Source organism: Leopardus geoffroyi, chromosome D2 (genome assembly GCF_018350155.1).
Source record: "Leopardus geoffroyi isolate Oge1 chromosome D2, O.geoffroyi_Oge1_pat1.0, whole genome shotgun sequence".
Classification (NCBI taxonomy): Eukaryota; Metazoa; Chordata; class Mammalia; order Carnivora; family Felidae; genus Leopardus; species Leopardus geoffroyi.
In genome coordinates, this window is record NC_059334.1 from 32,598,646 (window position 1) to 32,617,168 (window position 18,523).

Below are 18,523 nucleotides of genomic sequence, written 5' to 3' on the forward strand. Positions count from 1 at the left end.
CTCCTCAGCTACAATTCGTGAATCAAATACGACTCCTCCCCAATCCAGCTGTCCGGAAAAGTCATGAAGTCTCCATCCCTATAGGTGGGCAAGAAAAGGCCGGGGGACCCTTCCTGCAGGATGGTCTACTGCACAAGTGAGGGTGCTCTGGTGACCTCAAGGCCCTCTTCCCATCCGGGGTCCTTCATTTGTAAGCACCAGGGGGCATTCTGAGCTCGAGTGAGGGAGACGGCGCAGGTGGGAGCGCCAGGAGTGGTGTGGGCGAAGGCAGCTGGTTGAGCCAAGCGGCCTCGAGGACTAGAGGGACCGAGCCCCGCTCGGCGCTCAGCGATTCTGGGAGCAGAGAGGGGGCGCTTAAAGCCAACAGATGGCGCCGGCTCACCCAGGCCGTGGGCCGGCTCGCTGGCTCCGGCTTCCCGGGAGCGTTTCCCGGTTCGGCCGGAGGCGCGGAGCCGGCGGGAGGCCCGCCGGGCCCCCACCCCTCTGCGCGCCCCTCTCTGGGAGGGCGGACGGCCCTGCGGGGCAAGGCTCCCGCACGCACCTGGGGCCGCTTCCGCGGGCGTCCTCCCTGCCCCTTGGGGGGGATTCGTCGAGTTGCCACAGCAGCCGGTGCCATGACATCGGCAGAGGGCAGCTTCGCCAGCACTGAAATATTCATGCCCTGAGCGCCTGGCCGGGCTCCGCGCGGCTCCCGGGGGTCGCAGCGGGACCCGGCAGGGGCCACCGCGATCCCGGCGCGCAGCGTGGAGGGGGTGGGCGGCGAGGCGCGGCCCGGCCGGCGGGGGCCGGGGAGGAGGGAGCGCGGGAGGGAGCGTCAGGAGGCGGGGTCTGGGTGGCGGGGGCCGAGCAGGGCGGAGGAAGCGAGGGAAAGTTGATCGCGGACTTGAGCGGCGGCGGCTGCTCGGGAGAGAGGGGCGCGGGCTGCGCGGCGCGATGCTCGGCGACAAGACGCGTCCGACGGCGGCCGGGCGCTGAGCCGGGCGGGGCGGGGCGGCCCGGCCCCGGGCATGGAGCGCGGGGGTGCAAAGCCTCGGGACGTTTGGGGTGCGCCTCGTCCGAGCCCGCGGCGCGCCTGAAGTTGCAGGCGGCCAGCGGCGGGCCCAAGGGGACGCTGGAGCGGCCGGGGTGCCGAGGGTGAGCCTTCGTGCCGGCGGCGAGACGCGGCGGTGGCCAGCAGCGGAGCAGGCGGCCCGTGGGGGCCGACCCGGCGGAGAGCAGAGCCCGAGGCGCGACGCGGCGCTTCTCCGCACACGGTACCGACAGCCGCGCACCGCCCCTTCCCTCCCCGCTTCCCTCGCTTTCTCCGCGCCGTTCGCCCGCCACGCGGCGGGAAAGTTGCAGCCGTGGGGTCGCGACCGCCGCCGCCGAACCACTTGTTCCGGGCGCGGCCCTCGCCCGCGGCGAGCGCCCGGGGCCTCCTTCCGTCCCCCGCCCCTGGCCGGGGTGCTGCGCCCGTTCCCAGCCCGCGGCCGGACGCGCGGCAACTTTGATTCCCGGGAACTCGAATTCCCGCCGGGTTGGCCTAGGGGGGACAGGCACTGCACTCCTCACCCGGTTCCTGGACATTAGGTCGCTTTGCTCTCCGCGCCCAGGATTGGGTCGGGTCTGGGTCTGGGTCTGGGGTGGGGAGAATTTCGGCGGTAAAGAGAGCGTCGGGATCCCACTCCCGTCCCCTTCGCGCTCTGGGTCCCCAATTGGACAGTGGAATGGGGTGGGGCGCACCGCCACCGCGGGATGGGCAGTGGCGCTGGAGGGACCTCCAGTCACGTAGCTCTGCCCTACCCTCATCACCTCTCAGTAACCGCGAGAGACCCCAGAGAACCCCCGCAACCTTCCCAAACCGATCCGGCTTTGGGGAAATGCACCCCTCGCGGAGCAGGGAGCCTAGTGCGGCTTGCACTTCGCTTCCCCAGTCAGTCCGCGGGCAGGTCCACCACCGACGGTGCTGGCTGTCCCTGGAGGCCTGCGCTCGGGATTGCTGCCCCGTATCTCCCCTGCAGGTCAGCCCGGGACGCGTGGACAGCCCGCGCGTTCCAAGGTGGTGGCGGCATCAGCCGGCGAGCTCTCAGTACCTTGCTCTCTGTGAGCCGGCACCTAGAGTCGCTGCCTCTGTGCTCCGAGCGGAGATCCGGTGCCATCGCCGCCGGCCACCGCCCCACTGCGACCCCAACCCCCCAGCCCTCGTGTTGTCAGTGGCCACTGGGGGGGAAATTAGCCTTTCCTGAGTAGTAACACGCCTCTTCCCTCCTGCCTCTTGTCTGTACTTTGCCCTCTTAGACCAGAGGCTTTGACCCTTACCGTTCAGGCAATTAGCAAGAGCCCCCACCCCAATTTGAATTTTGAAATAAGCTGGAGAGGCACGTGAGGATTGTGTGTGCGTCCCCGCGGGCGTATTGGGTGGAGTCAGTCCCTCGCCTGGGTGGGGGTGGGCTCCAAGAGCCACGGTTGGAGCCAGGTGCGAGGTGCTGATGAGTCAGCCCATGGTGGGGAGAGCTAACATTTGGGTCACGGTGCAGGGGTAGGCGCACTGCGGGCAGCACCCACGGGGTGGGGGACTAGAGGTCATTCTGCGGGAGGAAGGGCCAGGAGGGGAGGGGGCTCAGCTGCCAATAGGAATGCTTGGGGAGGGTTCCCCTCTGGCGGGGGAGGGTCAGAAAGCAGAGGACCTGGATGACAGGGAGCGGGGGTACCCCATGGGCTGGAGAGATAGCGCAAGGAAGTAATGGGTGTGAGCTAGGTGGTGGGAGACAGTGAGCGAGTGGGAGGCTTGGGGCTGGCATCCTGGCCCTTATTTGGGCTGGGTCCCCATACACATGTCTGTCTTGGCCTTCCTGATCCTCAAACAGCTGGGGTCCTCACATCTGCCTGCTGAGGGGCTTGGTTTGAGGGTTCTATTGGCAGATGGTCATGTTTGCCTCCCAGATAGCTTCCTCTTCCAACAAGCCACCTTACCTGCAGTCTCACCATTTAGGGTTCATTTCTTTGAGCTTAATATTTTAAAGGGCGTCTTTCTGAAGTCCTTACTTTACATGCGCATACTTCTGGGAGGTGAAGGCGTGGCGGAGCCTTGCGGTCCCGAGGGTGGCCTGTGGACACACAGCATCAGTATCCCCTGGGGGCTTGGTAGAAAGGCAGACGCTTCTTTCCCATCCCAGAACTCTTGAATCAGGATGTGTATTTGTTAAGATCCCTGAGTGATTTGCTCAATAAAGTTTGAGAAGCCCTGGTCCACGGTATCTTCTAGGGACATGAGCATTTCACAACCTTTTGGTGCAGAAGGAGTGTCCCACATAGGGCAGTGGATCAGAATGTGGGTTTGAGGACGAGACTGGAACTTCCTTTCCTGGATCATGCTAGGGTCGGGTAACAGTTTTCCACTGGCGCCTCGGGGCCATCCCCTGCTAATGCCAGAAAGTGTCTGTGTTTTGGGGACCTGTAAACAGAGTCACGCAGCGGCCCAGCTTTCCGTGCAGTCAAAACGTTAGTGTGTGTGCTGCCTTTGGGCTGGTAGAGAGTGGGCACGGGGCAGGGTTTCTGGAATCCGATATACTGCTCTGCCCCTAGGAGGCCTGGGGCTGGATAGAGGCTGTCCCTCAAAGGGAAGGAATTGAGTAACTGTCCTCCACTTCATCTGTCCCTCCCACACGCTGGAGGGCCTCACTGATCACACCTCTCAGCGGCCACAGGACTTACGCAGAGGGAGCTGCATACGTGTTAATCTGGGATAGCCCACGGAGGGCAGGGTACTGACCAGGCTCCACTCTCACCCCCCCAGCCCAGGCTGGACATTCCACTTTTGCCGCCCTGGGGCCGGGGGAACCCCTGAGCCCCAAGACACAAGGATGATGCCAACCAGGATGGTGGCAAGTTACCCCCTGGTCTTCTGAAGGAATAATGGTGATCCGGAAGCCATCAAGGCTGGCCTGAGCATAGAAGATTTGGCAGATTTGGCTCAGCGGCCCGGTGAGGCCAGTGGTGTCACAGGTGAAAGGTCATGGCATATGCCCCAGCCCTGTCAAAAGAGGACTGCCCTTCCCCTAAGCTGGCTTCCTTGCCAGGAAGATGGCAAGCCTTCCGGGGTGCAGAGTGACCAGAGAGCCGCGTGGGAGGACACAGGTCAGCCCGGGCGTGGGCCTGACCATGGTGACGCTGACGTGAGCCATTCCTTCGTCAATAAGAGTTCAAACCCAACTAGATGAAGAAAAGACCTTTTTTTTTTTTTTTTTTTTTTTTTACGAACCCTCAGGTTTTTAAAATTGTAGTGTTTTAGAAGGTACAGCTGTTTTTAAAAATTGCCTTAATTGCCTTTGAACTCGTTGATTTCGAGCAGTTACAGTGGTTTGTTTTTTTTTTTTTTAATTCATTTTTTATTTTGAGCCTCGGTTAGAGTTTTTCTTGGCACGGGGGCCGTCTTCTTTGTGCGGGTAATAGGTGAGCAAGGTCATTCACGAGGTAGGCTCTTATGCATGGGGGTAGTTAGCCTCCAGGAAGAAAGGAGTGGGGATCAGAGGGGGTTTTTCTGTGCTCCAGCCTCGTGCACTTACATGCATATTACTGACGCTGTTTGGGGATCGCCAACCCTGGGAAGCCTTCACTGACTCCTCTCCAGCCCGTGCTCCCTCCCTCACCTCCTTCCCTGGCGCATTTTACTATTCTGCAGGTCTGACCCCTCCCCTGGACAGTGAGGCCCCCCCCCCGAAGCACGGGCTGTACCTTACTCCTCCTTGTATCCTCAGGGCCTGCCACGCTGGTAGACTTATGCTTGTTGACAGAATGGCCTATTGTTGCCAGGCGATCGATCCCCTACCCTACTTCTAGCCCCGCTGTTAACTGGCCCTTAACACGCAGGGCATTTGGTGTGGCCATAGCCAGTTTTCACTGTTCACGTTGGTTACTCTCCACACCGGGCAGCTTTGCCCGTCCTGCTGCGTTCTGGGCTGCAGGCATATGCCCTTGGAGCGGAGGTCTCAAACTCACGTGCCTGCGAGGGCCGGGAGGCACACAGACACACGGTGCCACATGTGAGATGACAGGGAGTGGCGGGCACCGTGAGAACAGAAGGGCCTGGGCCCCGTACAAAAGGGGCCGCGGAAGGCAAAACCCACCTCTGCGACAGAAGACGGAATCATGGTTGCCCGGGGATGTAATGACGAGGGCACGAGGTGTGCTTCTGGAGTGCTGGAAATTTCCGTACCTTGATCTGCATATCTACATCGGTGGTGACTAATCATTTGTGCAGAAGAGTCAACTGAGAAAACTGGAGCGTTTATGGGCCATATCTATTTTGGCTCAATATGAAAATAGCTCTATCGAATCCCCTTGGGCAGAAAATGCGTATCCTCACCGACTTTATTGACCAGAAGGGTGTCCGTGAGAAACTTGGCATATTTAAGAAGGAGCCACACAGAGACAGCTTTCTCGTCTTCCACTGTGAAATTTAATCTGGATCTGTCATGGGGAAGGGGGCAGGCCTCTGCTGCTCCTTGCCGGTCTCTATATTTGGGTCTCGGCCTTCGTGCTCTTAAGGCACTCTCTCGCATCGGCAGTGAACGTCCGCGTGGCTCAGTGTTTTGCCAAGGGGCATGGGAAGAGCTGACGTCGTCCTCGGCCTCAGGGGCCTCAAGCTGTGTCACGAAGGGGGATTGCAAACCTGTTCCCTTCGTAATTTTTGGAAGGCAGCTTGGAAGCAGGCAGAGAACACTGGGATTGAACACCAGTGTGTCTGCCCTTGAGCTCCGAAGCCTTGGTCCGGCATGCCGCCTTGCCCAGGCCTTAGTTTTCTCATCTGTTACATGGGAATCATTCTCAATTGCCTTGTAGGCTTGCTGTCAGCGTGAATAAGGGGAAAATGATAGAGTGAGCCTTTTGTGCGGTGCCTGGCTCACAGGACACATGCAAAATGCAGTAGCTTTCGTTCCTACCCCTTTTGATTTAGTCATGTGTGAGGCACGTCGTAGTCTAGCCATTTTGAGAGGTTGACAGTCTGTAAGCTCATAAATTGAATTCTGCCTGAAGGCGTGTGTGTGTGTGTGTGTGTGTGTGTGTGTGCACGTGCGTGGCTGTGAGTTTTAATTTTAAATTAGCTACTAACAACGTTAAAACGACAGCAGTTTTGCATGAAAGTCTCGGTTTCTGGCATCTGTGACTGGAGCTGGCGCTGGAGGGTCTGTGTTCCCAGTTGGCAGGTGTCAGTCGCTGCCGAATTGCAGCCTTTTATTTACTTATGTTTTTCGTTTAAAAATTCTTTGAAGCAGAGCGGAAATAGAAGTGGCGAACCTGTGCGCGTGTGCCTGCCTGTGTCGCCGCCACGCGGACGGGACGCGCTCCCAGTGCCTCGGCCGGCTCCCGCATGCCCCCTCCCGGGCAGTGTCACCCGCCCCAGAAGTAGCCACTTCCGACTTCGCTCTGACTTCTGTCTCACATCCGAGTTTTGCCTGAGAGCCTCCCTTTAGATTTCGGTGAGTTCACAGCCTTCATTCTCCACGAAGCCCCACCCTCCCTGCCATCTCACATTTGGTCCCTCTCTACTCATTTGCCCTTTAGCCGTTTGAGGTTGTGACCTCCATTCCAAGGGCTGGAAGGGTGCTTAGAAATAGCTAGACTCGGGGCGCCTGGGTGGCACAGTCGGTTAAGCGTCCGACTTCAGCCAGGTCATGATCTCGTGGTCCGTGAGTTCGAGCCCCGCGTCGGGCTCTGGGCTGATGGCTCGGAGCCTGGAGCCTGTTTCCGATTCTGTGTCTCCCTCTCTCTCTGCCCCTCCCCTGTTCATGCTCTGCCTCTCTCTGTCCCAAAAATAAATAAATAAACGTTGAAAAAAAATTTTTAAAAAAAAATAAATAAAGAAAGAAATAGCTAGACTCCCCCTGTTACAGGTGGGGAAACTGAGGCCCCGAGCTGGGGAATGGGCTTGTTCTAGGCCCTCTCCCTGGGTGAGGTAACTGGGCGGTGGCCGGTCAGGGGCTGAGCCCTGCTTCTCTTGCCCCAACATGAGGTGTGGAGCAGGCCAGGCAGGCCTTCGTCTCTTGGACCCCAGCAGCCCCGCGCCTGGCTCTGCGGTCACAGGCACCCAGAACCTCCCGCAGGCCGATCAGCCTACGAGGGAGGGAGTCTCTTGTGGCCTGCGCCTTCTTGGAAATGCATCTTCCCCCAGGCAGGCTGATAGCGGCACTGCTTTTCTCTTTAAAGGCCATGCTCCATTTGGAGAGGACCTGAGATGCCATTTGTGACAAGGGCCCTGCGTGCCACCTTGATTGTCTCTGTTTCTGACAGAAGGCTGTAATTTGGGAGCCAGTGAAAGTGAAGGAGGGAGGGAAGGAGAGGAGAGAGCGAGAGAGGGGGAGGAAACAGAGAGAGGGGAAAAAAAAAAACCCAGGGTGGCTGGGACCATGTCTGGGTATCCATTTGTATCATTGGTCCTGTCTGCAAGGGATACTGACTTTTCCTGGCTTCTAATTAGGGAACCAGCGGTGATGGAACTCGAAGCCTTACTGACCCTTCTACGGAGGCCCGTGGCTTCCTGTTAGAGGGCGATCTTCGGGTGGAATGCCACTGGGAAACCAGCACGTCCTGGGCAGTGGGGCAGAAAGTCCTTCCAAACTCATCCTCCTTTGTATTTTAGGGTCTCATGTGCACTGGTGGGGAGGCCTCTCGTTCAGCCATTCGGTCAGCGGGTACTGAGCATCACAGTGTTCTAGGCTAGCTCTATCCTCTGTCTATCAGGGATTCGCGCCGAGAATCTGCAGCATGGCTGGCCCATAGAAATATAATGCGAGGGGCCCCTGGCTGGTTCCGTTGATTGAGCATCTGGCTCTTGATTTTGGCTTAGGTCATGATCCCAGGGTCGTGGGATTGAACCCTACCTTGGACTCTGTGCTGAGAGTGGGGCCTAGTTAAGATTCTTCCCGTCCCTCTGCTCCTCTCCCCTGCTCTCTCTCTCTCTCTCTCCCTCTCTCAAATTAAAAAAAAAAAAAAAAAAAAAAGAAATATAATGCGAGCCACAAATGCAAACCACAGGTGTGGTTTTAAATTTTCTAGTAGCCACTTAAAGAGTTACAAGAAATAGGTGAAATTACTTTTGATCATCTATTTTGTTTAACCCAGGACATCTAAAATATTATCATTTCATGGGGCGCCTGGGTGGCTCAGTCGTCGGTTAAGCGGCCGACTTCGGATCAGGGCATGATCTCACGGTCCGTGGGTTCGAGCCCCGCGTCGGGCTCTGTGCTGACAGCTCAGAGCCTGGAGCCTGTTTCGGATTCTGTGTCTCCCTCTCTCTGACCCTCCCCCGTTCATGCTCTGTCTCTCTCTATCTCAAAAATAAATAAACGTTAAAAAATTTTTTTTTAAATATTATCATTTCAACATATTATCAATATAACAAGTTATTATTTGTTGTATATTTTACTTTTTTTTTTTTTTTGGTACCAAGCCTTTGGAATCTGGTGTGTGTGTTACATTTAGAGCACATCTCAATTTCGACTGGCTACATTCCAAATGTTCAGTGGCTCCCTGTGGCTGGTGGCTACTGTGCTGAACCGGGGGAGGAAGTCGGGTAATAAAGACACACCCAAGCCTTTTACAGATGGCCCCGGGTGCTACGGAGAAGACAGGTGACAACAGACATGCTAAAGGCAGAAAGTAGGGTGGTTGGGCTCCGGAGGCCTCTTGGTGGATGGGAAGACGTGGGCCATCCGCATGGACCTGAGCCCTGGCAGGGCTGGGGAGGGGGTAGTAGGAAGGAGGGGCCCAGGTGTCCACTGCAGCCCCCACCATCCCCCACAGCACGCAGGACACCAGGCTTACTGAGCATATGACACCATGTCCCTGTCCATAGGACATCCAAGTGGAGTGGGCCTGGCATGGAGATTAATACTTTAGAAAAGCACTTTATCTCTAGTGTGTGTGTGTGTGTGTGTGTGTGTGTGTGTGTGTGTTTGCCCCATCTTCTCTGCACACTTCCCATGAGAAAGGTAAGGATTAAGTTCATCTGCCCATTGCTATCTTATGCTGGGGAGTTTTCAACCCAGCGAGGATGGCAGCCTGGAAAGCTGGGAAGTCGCTTGAATTGTGGAGCATTCGGGGTCACGCCTTCTGGGGAGAACGGCTGGCCTGTCTGCAGTGGGGAGGGGGCGGCGGGGCTCAGGTGTCCAGGGACGGGGGTGATCCAGAGACCTGGGAGCTTGTCTCCTTTCCCAGACCGGGAGGTGGGAGCAGAGCCGGGAGGGGATCCTGGGGCCCTTGAAGAAGAGCCCGTGGGCAGATTGCTCTGGGGCTGGGGAAATGCAAACCCTACTTGCTGTCTGGACTTTACCCGTGACTGACCGGGGCCAGGGCGGACATTCAGGTGCCTACGGCTTCCAGACGGCGGACGTTAAAGGACAGACTGGCTGCTGCGTAGGCCCTGCGGCGAACCGCACATGCCCACCCCGTCTAAAGGGGGTGCCAACGCTTGCATTCTCTCCCGTGCTTGTCAAGCTGGAAGGCAGGCCAAGCGTGGCCACGCACTGACTCCAAAATTATCTAGAAGTGCAGATTTTAAGAAATGCAAAATTTTGGTATTCTCAATGTTAGCACCTAATTCAAGTATTTAAAAACACCTCGAGGCCATTCATTCTTTTATCAAATACTTACTGAGCCCTAACTGTGTGCCAGGCACCGTTCTAGGCCCCTGGGACCAATCGGTGGCCCCTGCCCTCGTGGGATGTATCTTATAGGGAAAACCCCTCAGCAAACTGCATGTGGCCCATGGATGACCAGTTTACCGTGACCTCTGTCATAGACTTCTAGAGCATCAGGACTGGTAATAATAACAGAAAACACTTCCTAAGTGTTAACTGTATGCCAGGCCCTGGTCTTAGCACTTCCTCAGTCCCAACAATAGCCCGGTGAGATAGGGATCGCTGTTACTCGTACCTTACAGGTGGCAGACCTGAGGCACAGAGAGGTTAAGCAGTTCACCCAAAGTCACATAGCTAGCAGGTGATGCAGTAGAATCCGAGCAAGGCGGTCAGACTCCTTAATCTTCAGTCTGTGCTTTATCCTGCACTGGGCTTGGAGAAGGCCAGAGCCAAATCCCTGATTACACAGATGGACACTGAGCTCAGAAAGGACAAGTGACCCACCTCGGGCCTGCACAGAGGCAGCAACAGGGCTAGACTCGGAGTCTAGCCCGTCGTGTGTGTTCAGTGCCGTCTGGACCTTACCTGTGACTGGCCCTGGTTTGGGTCATTCAGGTGCCTACAGCACCCAGGCATTTAAAGAGAGTGAGGCTGGGCAGCGATTTAAACGTCCATGGGGTTGAACAACGGGGCATCTCCCCGGCTCAGGGCATCTGCCCTGATGGGGTTGCCCCCATCCCAGAGGGTCATGTCTTCTGTGGTTTCTGCACTTGCCTGGACCCGGAGACCCCAGCCGGACCCCCAGCTCTTCCCACCTGTAAAGTCTGCGGGTCGAATGCAATGACTCCTGGTTGAATCCCACCCCACACTGCCCCTCAGCTATTGACCTGGCTGGCGACTAGCTACCCGCAGTGTTTCAGGCCAAGTGTGAAGGTGCTTGGCGAAATGTATTGTGATATGTAGAAACTGCAATCAGCCAATCAATCAATCAATATTTGTTAGTTATCACTATGTATGGATGACTTAAACTATGTGGGATTTATAAGATATATGCAGATAGATATTTAAATAACATGAAAATCTCTGAACCCAACAGCGGTGTCTTCGAATGAGTTAATGACTTATGCCCACTCTCTCAATTTGGTGCCCATCTTTTGGGGAGAGTGTACAAGTCAGCAAATATTTATTAAGCATAATAAATAAAAAAAATTTCTAAAGCACAGAAAGAGACAAGACAGGACCCTTCCTTCCTGTGGGCTCTCACACTTATTCAGAGTACCGTACTAGGGACAGCTGATACACTGTGTGTGTGTGTGTGTGTGTGTGTGTGTGTGTGTGACAGAGAGGAGGGGGCCTGCAGCTACCTTTGGAAATGTTAGCATCTCAAGCCTAACTCAGCCAAGGTGTTTCTTCTTTGCTCTTCCTCACTGACCCCAAAGCTCTCCTCCTTCCCCGAAGTGCAGGTTGACGCCTGGGGGCTGAGTTAGCACCGGGATGGCTGCATCCTAACAAGGGGGTGGGAAGGGCATGGGGGGGTAAAGAGTGGGGATTGCCGCAGGCTAGGCCTGCCAGGCTGCTTGACCTGCCAAGCCGAGCCCGAGGGCTGTTGGAAACTGGAGCTCAGGCCGGAAGAAGGGAGCCCATGAATAATACAGCGGGAGGGAGGCTGTTAACTAGGTGACCTGGTTGCACCTGCGTGTTTCACAGCTTCCTCGGGAGTCGCCCCGAGGAGGGCCTGGCTGTCAGGCGAGGGCAGAGGGGAATGGGAAAGGCCAGGCGGAGACACAGCTTCTCTGTTATCCTTTCATCTCTCCGGCTTAGAAGTTCTTTGCGCTAACAGCTCGCTCTCCGTCTGACTTTGACCCACATGGCCTTGGCTGTGCGTGTGCACGTGTTCTCACAAACAGGTGCGCTGCAGCGGGCACACCTGGTCCCTCCTCAGCAATGGCCGAACGTAATGGTGGTCCTTCCCTTATGCCCTGCCCCCGGGCCGGATTTCCAGAGCTTTTAGGCGAACTGGGTGTCAGGCCTGCCCTGGTCTCTGGCATGGATGTGCTGTGTCACCTTTGCCAGGGTGGCCCCCCTGTCTGGGCTGCTTCTGGTTGCCATGGACATAGGACTGTTTTGTCTCCCCGGGCTTGGGCCTCCGACAAGCCAGGACTGTTTGATGTAAGCCGGAGGCGGGTAACTCTGACTTTCTCTTCGGATGCTGTGGGGTCTGTCGTTTTAAGTGTTTGTCACTGGAGCCCGGCTATGGCCACCCAGACCTGGCACCAAGGAGCTTCTGTACCCGCATACCCCCCCCGGAAAGCAAAGAGAGCCTCTGGCAGAGACGAGGGCCCCTTCCAGGCAGAGCAAAGGGCATGTGCTTAAACTGCAGCAGGACAACTTAAAGGCAGATTCAAGAAGAAACTTGTGACACAGCCTGTCAGGTGAGGGGTGGAGAGTTCGAGATGCTAGAATTCATTCCCAGAGGAGGCTGGCTTTGCCTTAAAAGGAGCTGTTTCCAGACCCGTGGGCTGGGGGTGGGAAGCAGAGGGCCCCTGGCCAATGCCTGCAAGGGGAACAGGGGCCCCCATCCTGCACCTCCTCTTTGTCCTGAGTGCTGTCAGCAGGGGTCTGACCTCTGAGAAGGTTCCAGGCCCTCCCCTACAGGATAAGGAAGGAACTTGCCCCCAACCCAGGCATTGGTCCCAGCTGGCTTCCCCAGGCTTAGGAGCCCAGACCCAGCGGCCGGGCCTGCCTGCTGTGTTTTAGTTTAGAACCGGGTTGGGGCGGAGGTGGGGGGGGGGGGTGGTTCAAGACATTACACACCTCATCCCTGTCCACAGACACATAGACGCATTGCCAGCCTGGAAAGATGGCAAGCATCTCTTCATTTGTGCTTGGCCTGGGCGGTGTCCCCGGGGCCCCTGGCACGAGGCCTCATCGGTGGGCTCATGGCTGAAACAAAGTGTTTCTGAGCCAGACTACCCAGGTTCAAATCCTAGCTCTTCTAATTATTAGCGGTGAGGCCTTAGGCAACTTAATAAATCATTCTTTTCTTTGGTTTCCTCATCTGGAAAATTGGGATAACTGCAGTACCGACTTCACAGGGTTATTGGAAGGACTAAATGAGTTGCTGCATGTAAATTGCTTAGAAAAAGTGCCTGCCGTATAGTAAATGCTCAACAAACGCTATTATTATGTATTATCTCAGCTCCTGCATTCTGGAGGCTCACAGCCTTGCAGGCTGCCTGGGGATGTCAGGAATAACTATTATATCAATGAGAAAGGCTGTGTAGGTTCAAAGGAGGGTGGGGGAGGGGATTGGCAGTCTCGGAAGGCTTTGTGGAGGAAGAGGCTCCCTTGTCCAGAGGCTGTGGCTTTTCTCTGTGCCCACTGGCACTGTGCTCCCACGGTAGGCAAGCAAAAAGAGAGGCAGGGCACTGTAGTCTTTAGGAGAACTGATGGTGCCTATCCAACTGGGGCTTTTTTAGCCAACTTTTTAATTGAAGTATAACACATACAGAAAAGTCTCCAAATCATACAGCTTGAATTATTACAGTGACCACTCCCATGAACTGCTGCCCAAACTGAGAAAAAAAAATATCAGAAGCCATCTCCCTGTCATCAGTCCCCAAAGGTAACTGCTAGTCTGACTTCTAGTGTCATACGTTTGCGTTGTCTCTTTTAAACTTTATAACATTTAATCATGCGGTGTGTTCTCTTTGTGATGTTTTCTCTTATTCGGCTTATTTGTGAGATTTATCCTGTCGTGTATAGTTACACTCATGCATTCTATTTACTGTGTGGTATCTATTGTGTGACTATTCCACAGTTTACCCATTCTACTGTCGATGGACAATTGGCTTGCTTCCAGTTTTTGGCTGGAAAGGATGTTACGATTGTTGGTTATGTGTCTTTTGGAATACCTATATGTTTATGCAAATTTTGTTGGGCGTATTTGACTGTGTACCAATACAAACTTTATAGTGTAATTACTATAGCTTTGTACATGTAGTCTTGATATCTAGTAGTATAAATCCCCCAGCTTTGTTCATCTTCCACACTTTTGTTTACTTTCGGTTCTTTAAATTTCTTTTTTTTTTTTTTTTAATTTTTTTTTTTTCAGCGTTTATTTTTATTTTTGGGACAGAGAGAGACAGAGCATGAACGGGGGAGGGGCAGAGAGAGAGGGAGACACAGAATCCGAAACAGGCTCCAGGCTCTGAGCCATCAGCCCAGAGCCCGACGCGGGGCTCGAACTCACGGACCGCGAGATCGGGACCTGGCTGAAGTCGGACACTTAACCGACTGCGCCACCCAGGCGCCCCCGGTTCTTTAAATTTCTATATAAATTTTAGAATTGGCTTTTGAGGGGTGCCTGGGTGGGTCAGTGGGTTAAGTGTCCGACTCAGGTCATGATCTCACAGTTCGTGGATTCGAGCCCCCATGTCGGGCTCTGTGCTGAGAGCCCAGCTCAGAGCCTGGAGCCTTGTTGGGATTCTGTCTCTCTCTCCCTCTCTCTGCCTTTCCCCTGCTTGTGCTCTGTCTCTCTGTCTCTCTCTCTCTGTCTCTCAAAAATAAACATTAAAAAAAATTTAGAATTGGCTTTTGAAATTCCATAAAATCCCTGCTGATTGAGACTGGCTCAAAAATATGTAGGTCAACTTGAGGAAACTTGACATTTTTACAACATTTAAGTTTTCTGGTCCAGGGATAAGATAAGCTCTTCCATTTACCTCGGTCCTAGTAAACTTCTTTTAAGAATGCATTTTATTTGTCTGTGTAGAGGTCTTATACTTTTTTTATTAGATTGCTTTCCATGTGTATTATGTTTTTTATACTATAATAAATGCTATTTAAATATTTTTCATTTCTAATTATTTGTTTCTGGCATATAGAAGTACAATTGATTTTTAAAATATTTCCCTGTATCCAACAACCTTTGTTAAATTAACGTATTAATTCTAAATGTTGATAGAATTTACTTTTTAACATCTAGAATCATGTGTTTTATAAATAACAATTTTTTTTATCTTCCTTTCCAATATATTTTTTTCTTGCCTTATTGCAATGGCTAGGATTATCAGCATAATATTGAATAGAAGTGATGATAGTGGGCATGTTTATTTTGATTCTGGTGTTGAGGAGAAAGTCTTCAGTATTTCACCATTAAGTATGATGTTCGCTGTAGGTTTTTTATAGATCTCATTTATCACATTAGGGAAATTTTCTTCTATTCCTCCCCTCTCCCCCTAAATTGTGGTAAAATATTCTTAACACAAAATTCACCATTTTAATTATTTTCAGTGGATAGTTCAGTGGTATCGAGTATCTTCACAATGTTGTGCAAACATCACTACTATCCATTTCCAAACTTTTCATCACCCCAAACAGTAACTGTGTAAACTCTGTGCCTTTTAAATAATAACTCTCCATTCCCTCTCCCCTAGCCCCTGGTACCTCTATTCTACCTCCTGCCTCTATGAATCTGCCTGTTTTAGGTATCTCGTATAAAGAATCATAACATATTTGTCCTTTTGTGTCTGGCTTATTTCACTTAACATAATGTTTTCAGGGTTCATTCATGTTGTAGCACTTGTCAGAATTTCATTTTCTTTTTAAGGCTAAATATTATCCCCTTATATGTATGTATAGACCACACTTTGTTCATCCATTCCTCTGTTGAAGGGCATTTGGATTGTTTCCACCTCTGGTTACTGTGTATCATGTTGCTGTGAACATTGGTACACACGTATCTGTTTGAGTCTCCACCATCAACTCTTTTGAGTATATCGAAGAGTGAAATTCCCGGATCATATGGTAATTCTACATTTGATTTTTTTCAGTTTATTTATTTATCTTTGAGAGACAGAGGGGGAGAGAGAGAGAGAGGGGAGGGGGAGAAAGAGAACCCCAAGCAGGCTCTGTGCTGCCAGTGCAGAGCCCCATGTGGGGCTTGAATTCATGAACCGTGAGATCATGACCCAAGCCGAAGTCGGAGGCTCAACCGACTGAGCCACCCAGGTGCCCCTTTTGCACTCTGTTTTTAGATGCACAAAAGTTTTTCAATTTTGAGGATGTCTGCTTTATCTTTTTTGCTGTTGCCAAGAAATCATTGCCCAATGTCAGCGTCACAGCCAAGAAATCATTGCCAAATCCAATGTCGTGAAGATTTTCCCCTAAGAAGTTTATAGTTTTAGTTCTTACATTTAGGTCTTTGGTGGGTTTTTAGTTAATTTTTATATATAGTGTAAGGTAAGAGTCCAACTTGATTCTTTTGCATGTGGATGTCCAGTTTTCCCTGCATCATTTGTTAAAAAGACTGTCCTTTCCCCAGTGAAGAGTCTGATACCCCTGTCACAAATACATTAACCATGGGTGCAGTGGCTTATTGCTGGGCTCTGGGTTCTGTTCCAGTCATCCAGTCCTTACATCAGTGTCACACTGTTTTGATTACTGTAGCTTTGTAGCAAGTTTTGAAACCAGGAAGTGTAAGTACTCCAACTTTGTTCTTCTTTTTCAAGATTGTTTTGGTTATTTGGGGATCTTCTGAGATTCCATATAAGCCTTAGGATGAGTTTTTCTACTTCTGCAAAAAATCACCCAGTGGGATTTTGGCTGCATTAAATGTGTAGAATGCTTTGGGTGGTATTATATCTCAATAATGTTCAGTTCTTGTAGTCTGTAAACGTGTAATGTCTTCCACTTATTTATGTCTTTAACTTCTTTCAGCAATGTTTGGTAGTTTTCAGTGTACAAGTCATTTGCACCCTAGGTTAAATTTATTCTTAACTATTTCACTCTTTTTGATGCTATTGTAAATGGAACTGTTCTCTTAATTTTCTTCTCTTCAGGTTATTTATTGCTCGCATATAGAAATGCAGCTTACTTCTGCCCGTTGCCTTTGTATCTTGCAACTTTGCTGAATGTATTCATTACCTCTGACGGCACTTTAATGGAACCCTTGGAATTTTCTACATAAAGATCTTGTCATCTGTGAATGGAGGTCATTTTGGAGTTGGACATTTCTTGCCTAATTACCCTGACTAGAACTTTTAATACTATGTTGAACGGAAGTGGTAATAACAGGCATCCTTGTTTTGGTCCTGTTACTTACACCTTTAGCCATTTAGTATGATGTTAGCTGTGCGTTTTTCATCGATGGCCTCTTGTACTCTTCTATTCCTTTTTGGTTTGAGTTTTACCATAAATGCGTGTGGAAGTTTGTCAAATGCTTTTTTGCATCTTTTGCAATGAACATACAAGTTTTCTTCCTTCTGTCGTGGCAAATTACATTGATTGATTTTCAAAAGTTAACCAATCTTGCATTCCTGGACTAAATCCAACTTTGTCATGATATATTATCTTTTCATAATCCCTTGGCTGCTAATAGAATGGCTACAGCAGCATTCTTTGACTATATTTTTCATAGTGTATGTGAATTATTAATATTCTGTTTAAGTTTTTTTAAATCTGTGTTCATGAAACAGATCACCTGTGATTTTACTGTCTTATGATATCTTTGTCAGATTATATCTTGCAGTTACACTGGCCTCATGATATAAATTGGAAACTGTTAACTCCTTTTTTGTTTTTCTGCAAGAGCAGAGATAAGATTTGTGTGTTTGTATGTTTTTTGTTTTTTTCTTTAACTTAAATATTTTAGAAAAATTCCATAGAGGAGCCGTGTGAACTTAGATTTCTTAGTGGGAAGGTTTTTGATTACAGTTTCTATTTCTTTAATAGAAATAGGATTATTTATGTTTCTGTGTTCTTCTGTGTCAGTTTTGGTAAATTGTATTTTTTGAGGACTTTTTCTATTTTATATGTTTTTTGATGAATTGAATAATCTTTGTACCCTCTGTGCAATCTGCAATGATACTTTCTTTTTCATTCATGATATCGGTAATATGTGCCTTCTCTCCCATTTTCTTCAGCGTCTTGCTGATTGCTGGATTTCTCAATTTTGTTAGTCTTTTCAAAAATTACTTTTGTTTTTACTGATTTTTGTCTATGTAATTTTTAAAAATTTCATTACTTTCTCGTCTTATTAAAACTTTTTTCATTCCCTTTCTAGTTTCTTTGGGTTTAATTTACTTCTTAAAAAAATTTTTTTGAGTTAGGTACATTGATGATTGCTTTTAAGATTTTGTTCTTTTCTAAAATCTGAATTTAAGGGCGTAAACGTTAAGCACAGAATTTGTCACATTTTCATTACCGTACGGTCCAAAACATTTGCTGATTTCTGTTGTAGTTTCTTCTTTGACTTAGGGGTTTTTATTCCGTTCTGTTTACAAGCGCATTGCTTCATTTCCAAACATTTGGGGATTTCCTCACTTTTTTTCGTGGTTGTTTTTGAGCCTAATCTGCTACGATCAGATCACATACTTTTAATTATTTCATTTCTTTGAAACATCTTGAAAGTCCCTTTATGGCCCCGCATGGTGGATTCTGGTAAGTTTTCCGTTGCCTCACCAGAAGAATGTTTATTCTGTTATTATATGCAGTGTTTAATTTGGTCTGTGGGGTCAGATATGTAAATCATGTTTAGATGTTGGTCTCCTTACTGATGTGTCGTCTCCTTTTTTTTTTTTTTTTTTAAATCAGTTTCTGAGAGAGATGCATGGAAGTCTTCCACTGTGTTTGTGGGTTTGTCTGTTTCTCTTTCTAGTTTTGTGCATTTTTGTTTCCTATATATCGAGGCTGTGTTAGCAGGCAAGTAAAAATTTAAAATTTGATTATCTCCCTACTTTCCTTATCTCCAGGTGATTTCCTGGTGGATTTACCCTCTGATCCTGTTGAAATGTCGGTCTTTGAAATGTCTGTCCTCATTTCTGATGATCTTGGTAGCTTTTTCCTCGAAGTGCAACTTGCCTGCTGTTAGAGCACCTCCGCCAGCTTTCTCGTGATTGGATTTT

General features: G+C 50.6%; 2 protein-coding genes across 8 annotated transcripts in view; one reads left to right on the forward strand and one right to left on the reverse strand.

Annotated features, from left to right (window-relative positions):
• Positions 1–654: 654 nt before the first annotated feature.
• On the reverse strand, positions 655–1,788 carry LOC123577294 (basic proline-rich protein-like). Its single transcript, XM_045439388.1, has one exon. It carries the CDS (start codon positions 1,786–1,788, stop codon positions 655–657), a length of 1,134 nt encoding a protein of 377 aa, XP_045295344.1.
• CDH23 (cadherin related 23) overlaps positions 917–18,523 on the forward strand; it is a 416,047-nt gene continuing 398,440 nt past the window's right edge. For 4 of the 7 annotated variants that reach the window (XM_045439531.1, XM_045439535.1, XM_045439532.1 and 1 more), the window contains exon 1: positions 923–1,253. The gene's annotated coding sequence lies outside the window, so the exon portion shown is untranslated. Of the gene's footprint in view, positions 1,254–18,523 lie in introns of all 7 variants that reach the window. The other 3 variants (XM_045439537.1, XM_045439536.1, XM_045439540.1) reach the window with 3 other exon arrangements.

Bases quoted from the DNA above. Each gene is read 5' to 3' on its own strand.
- LOC123577294 (XM_045439388.1), bottom strand. From the start codon at position 1,788: ATGAGGGTAGGGCAGAGCTACGTGACTGGAGGTCCCTCCAGCGCCACT.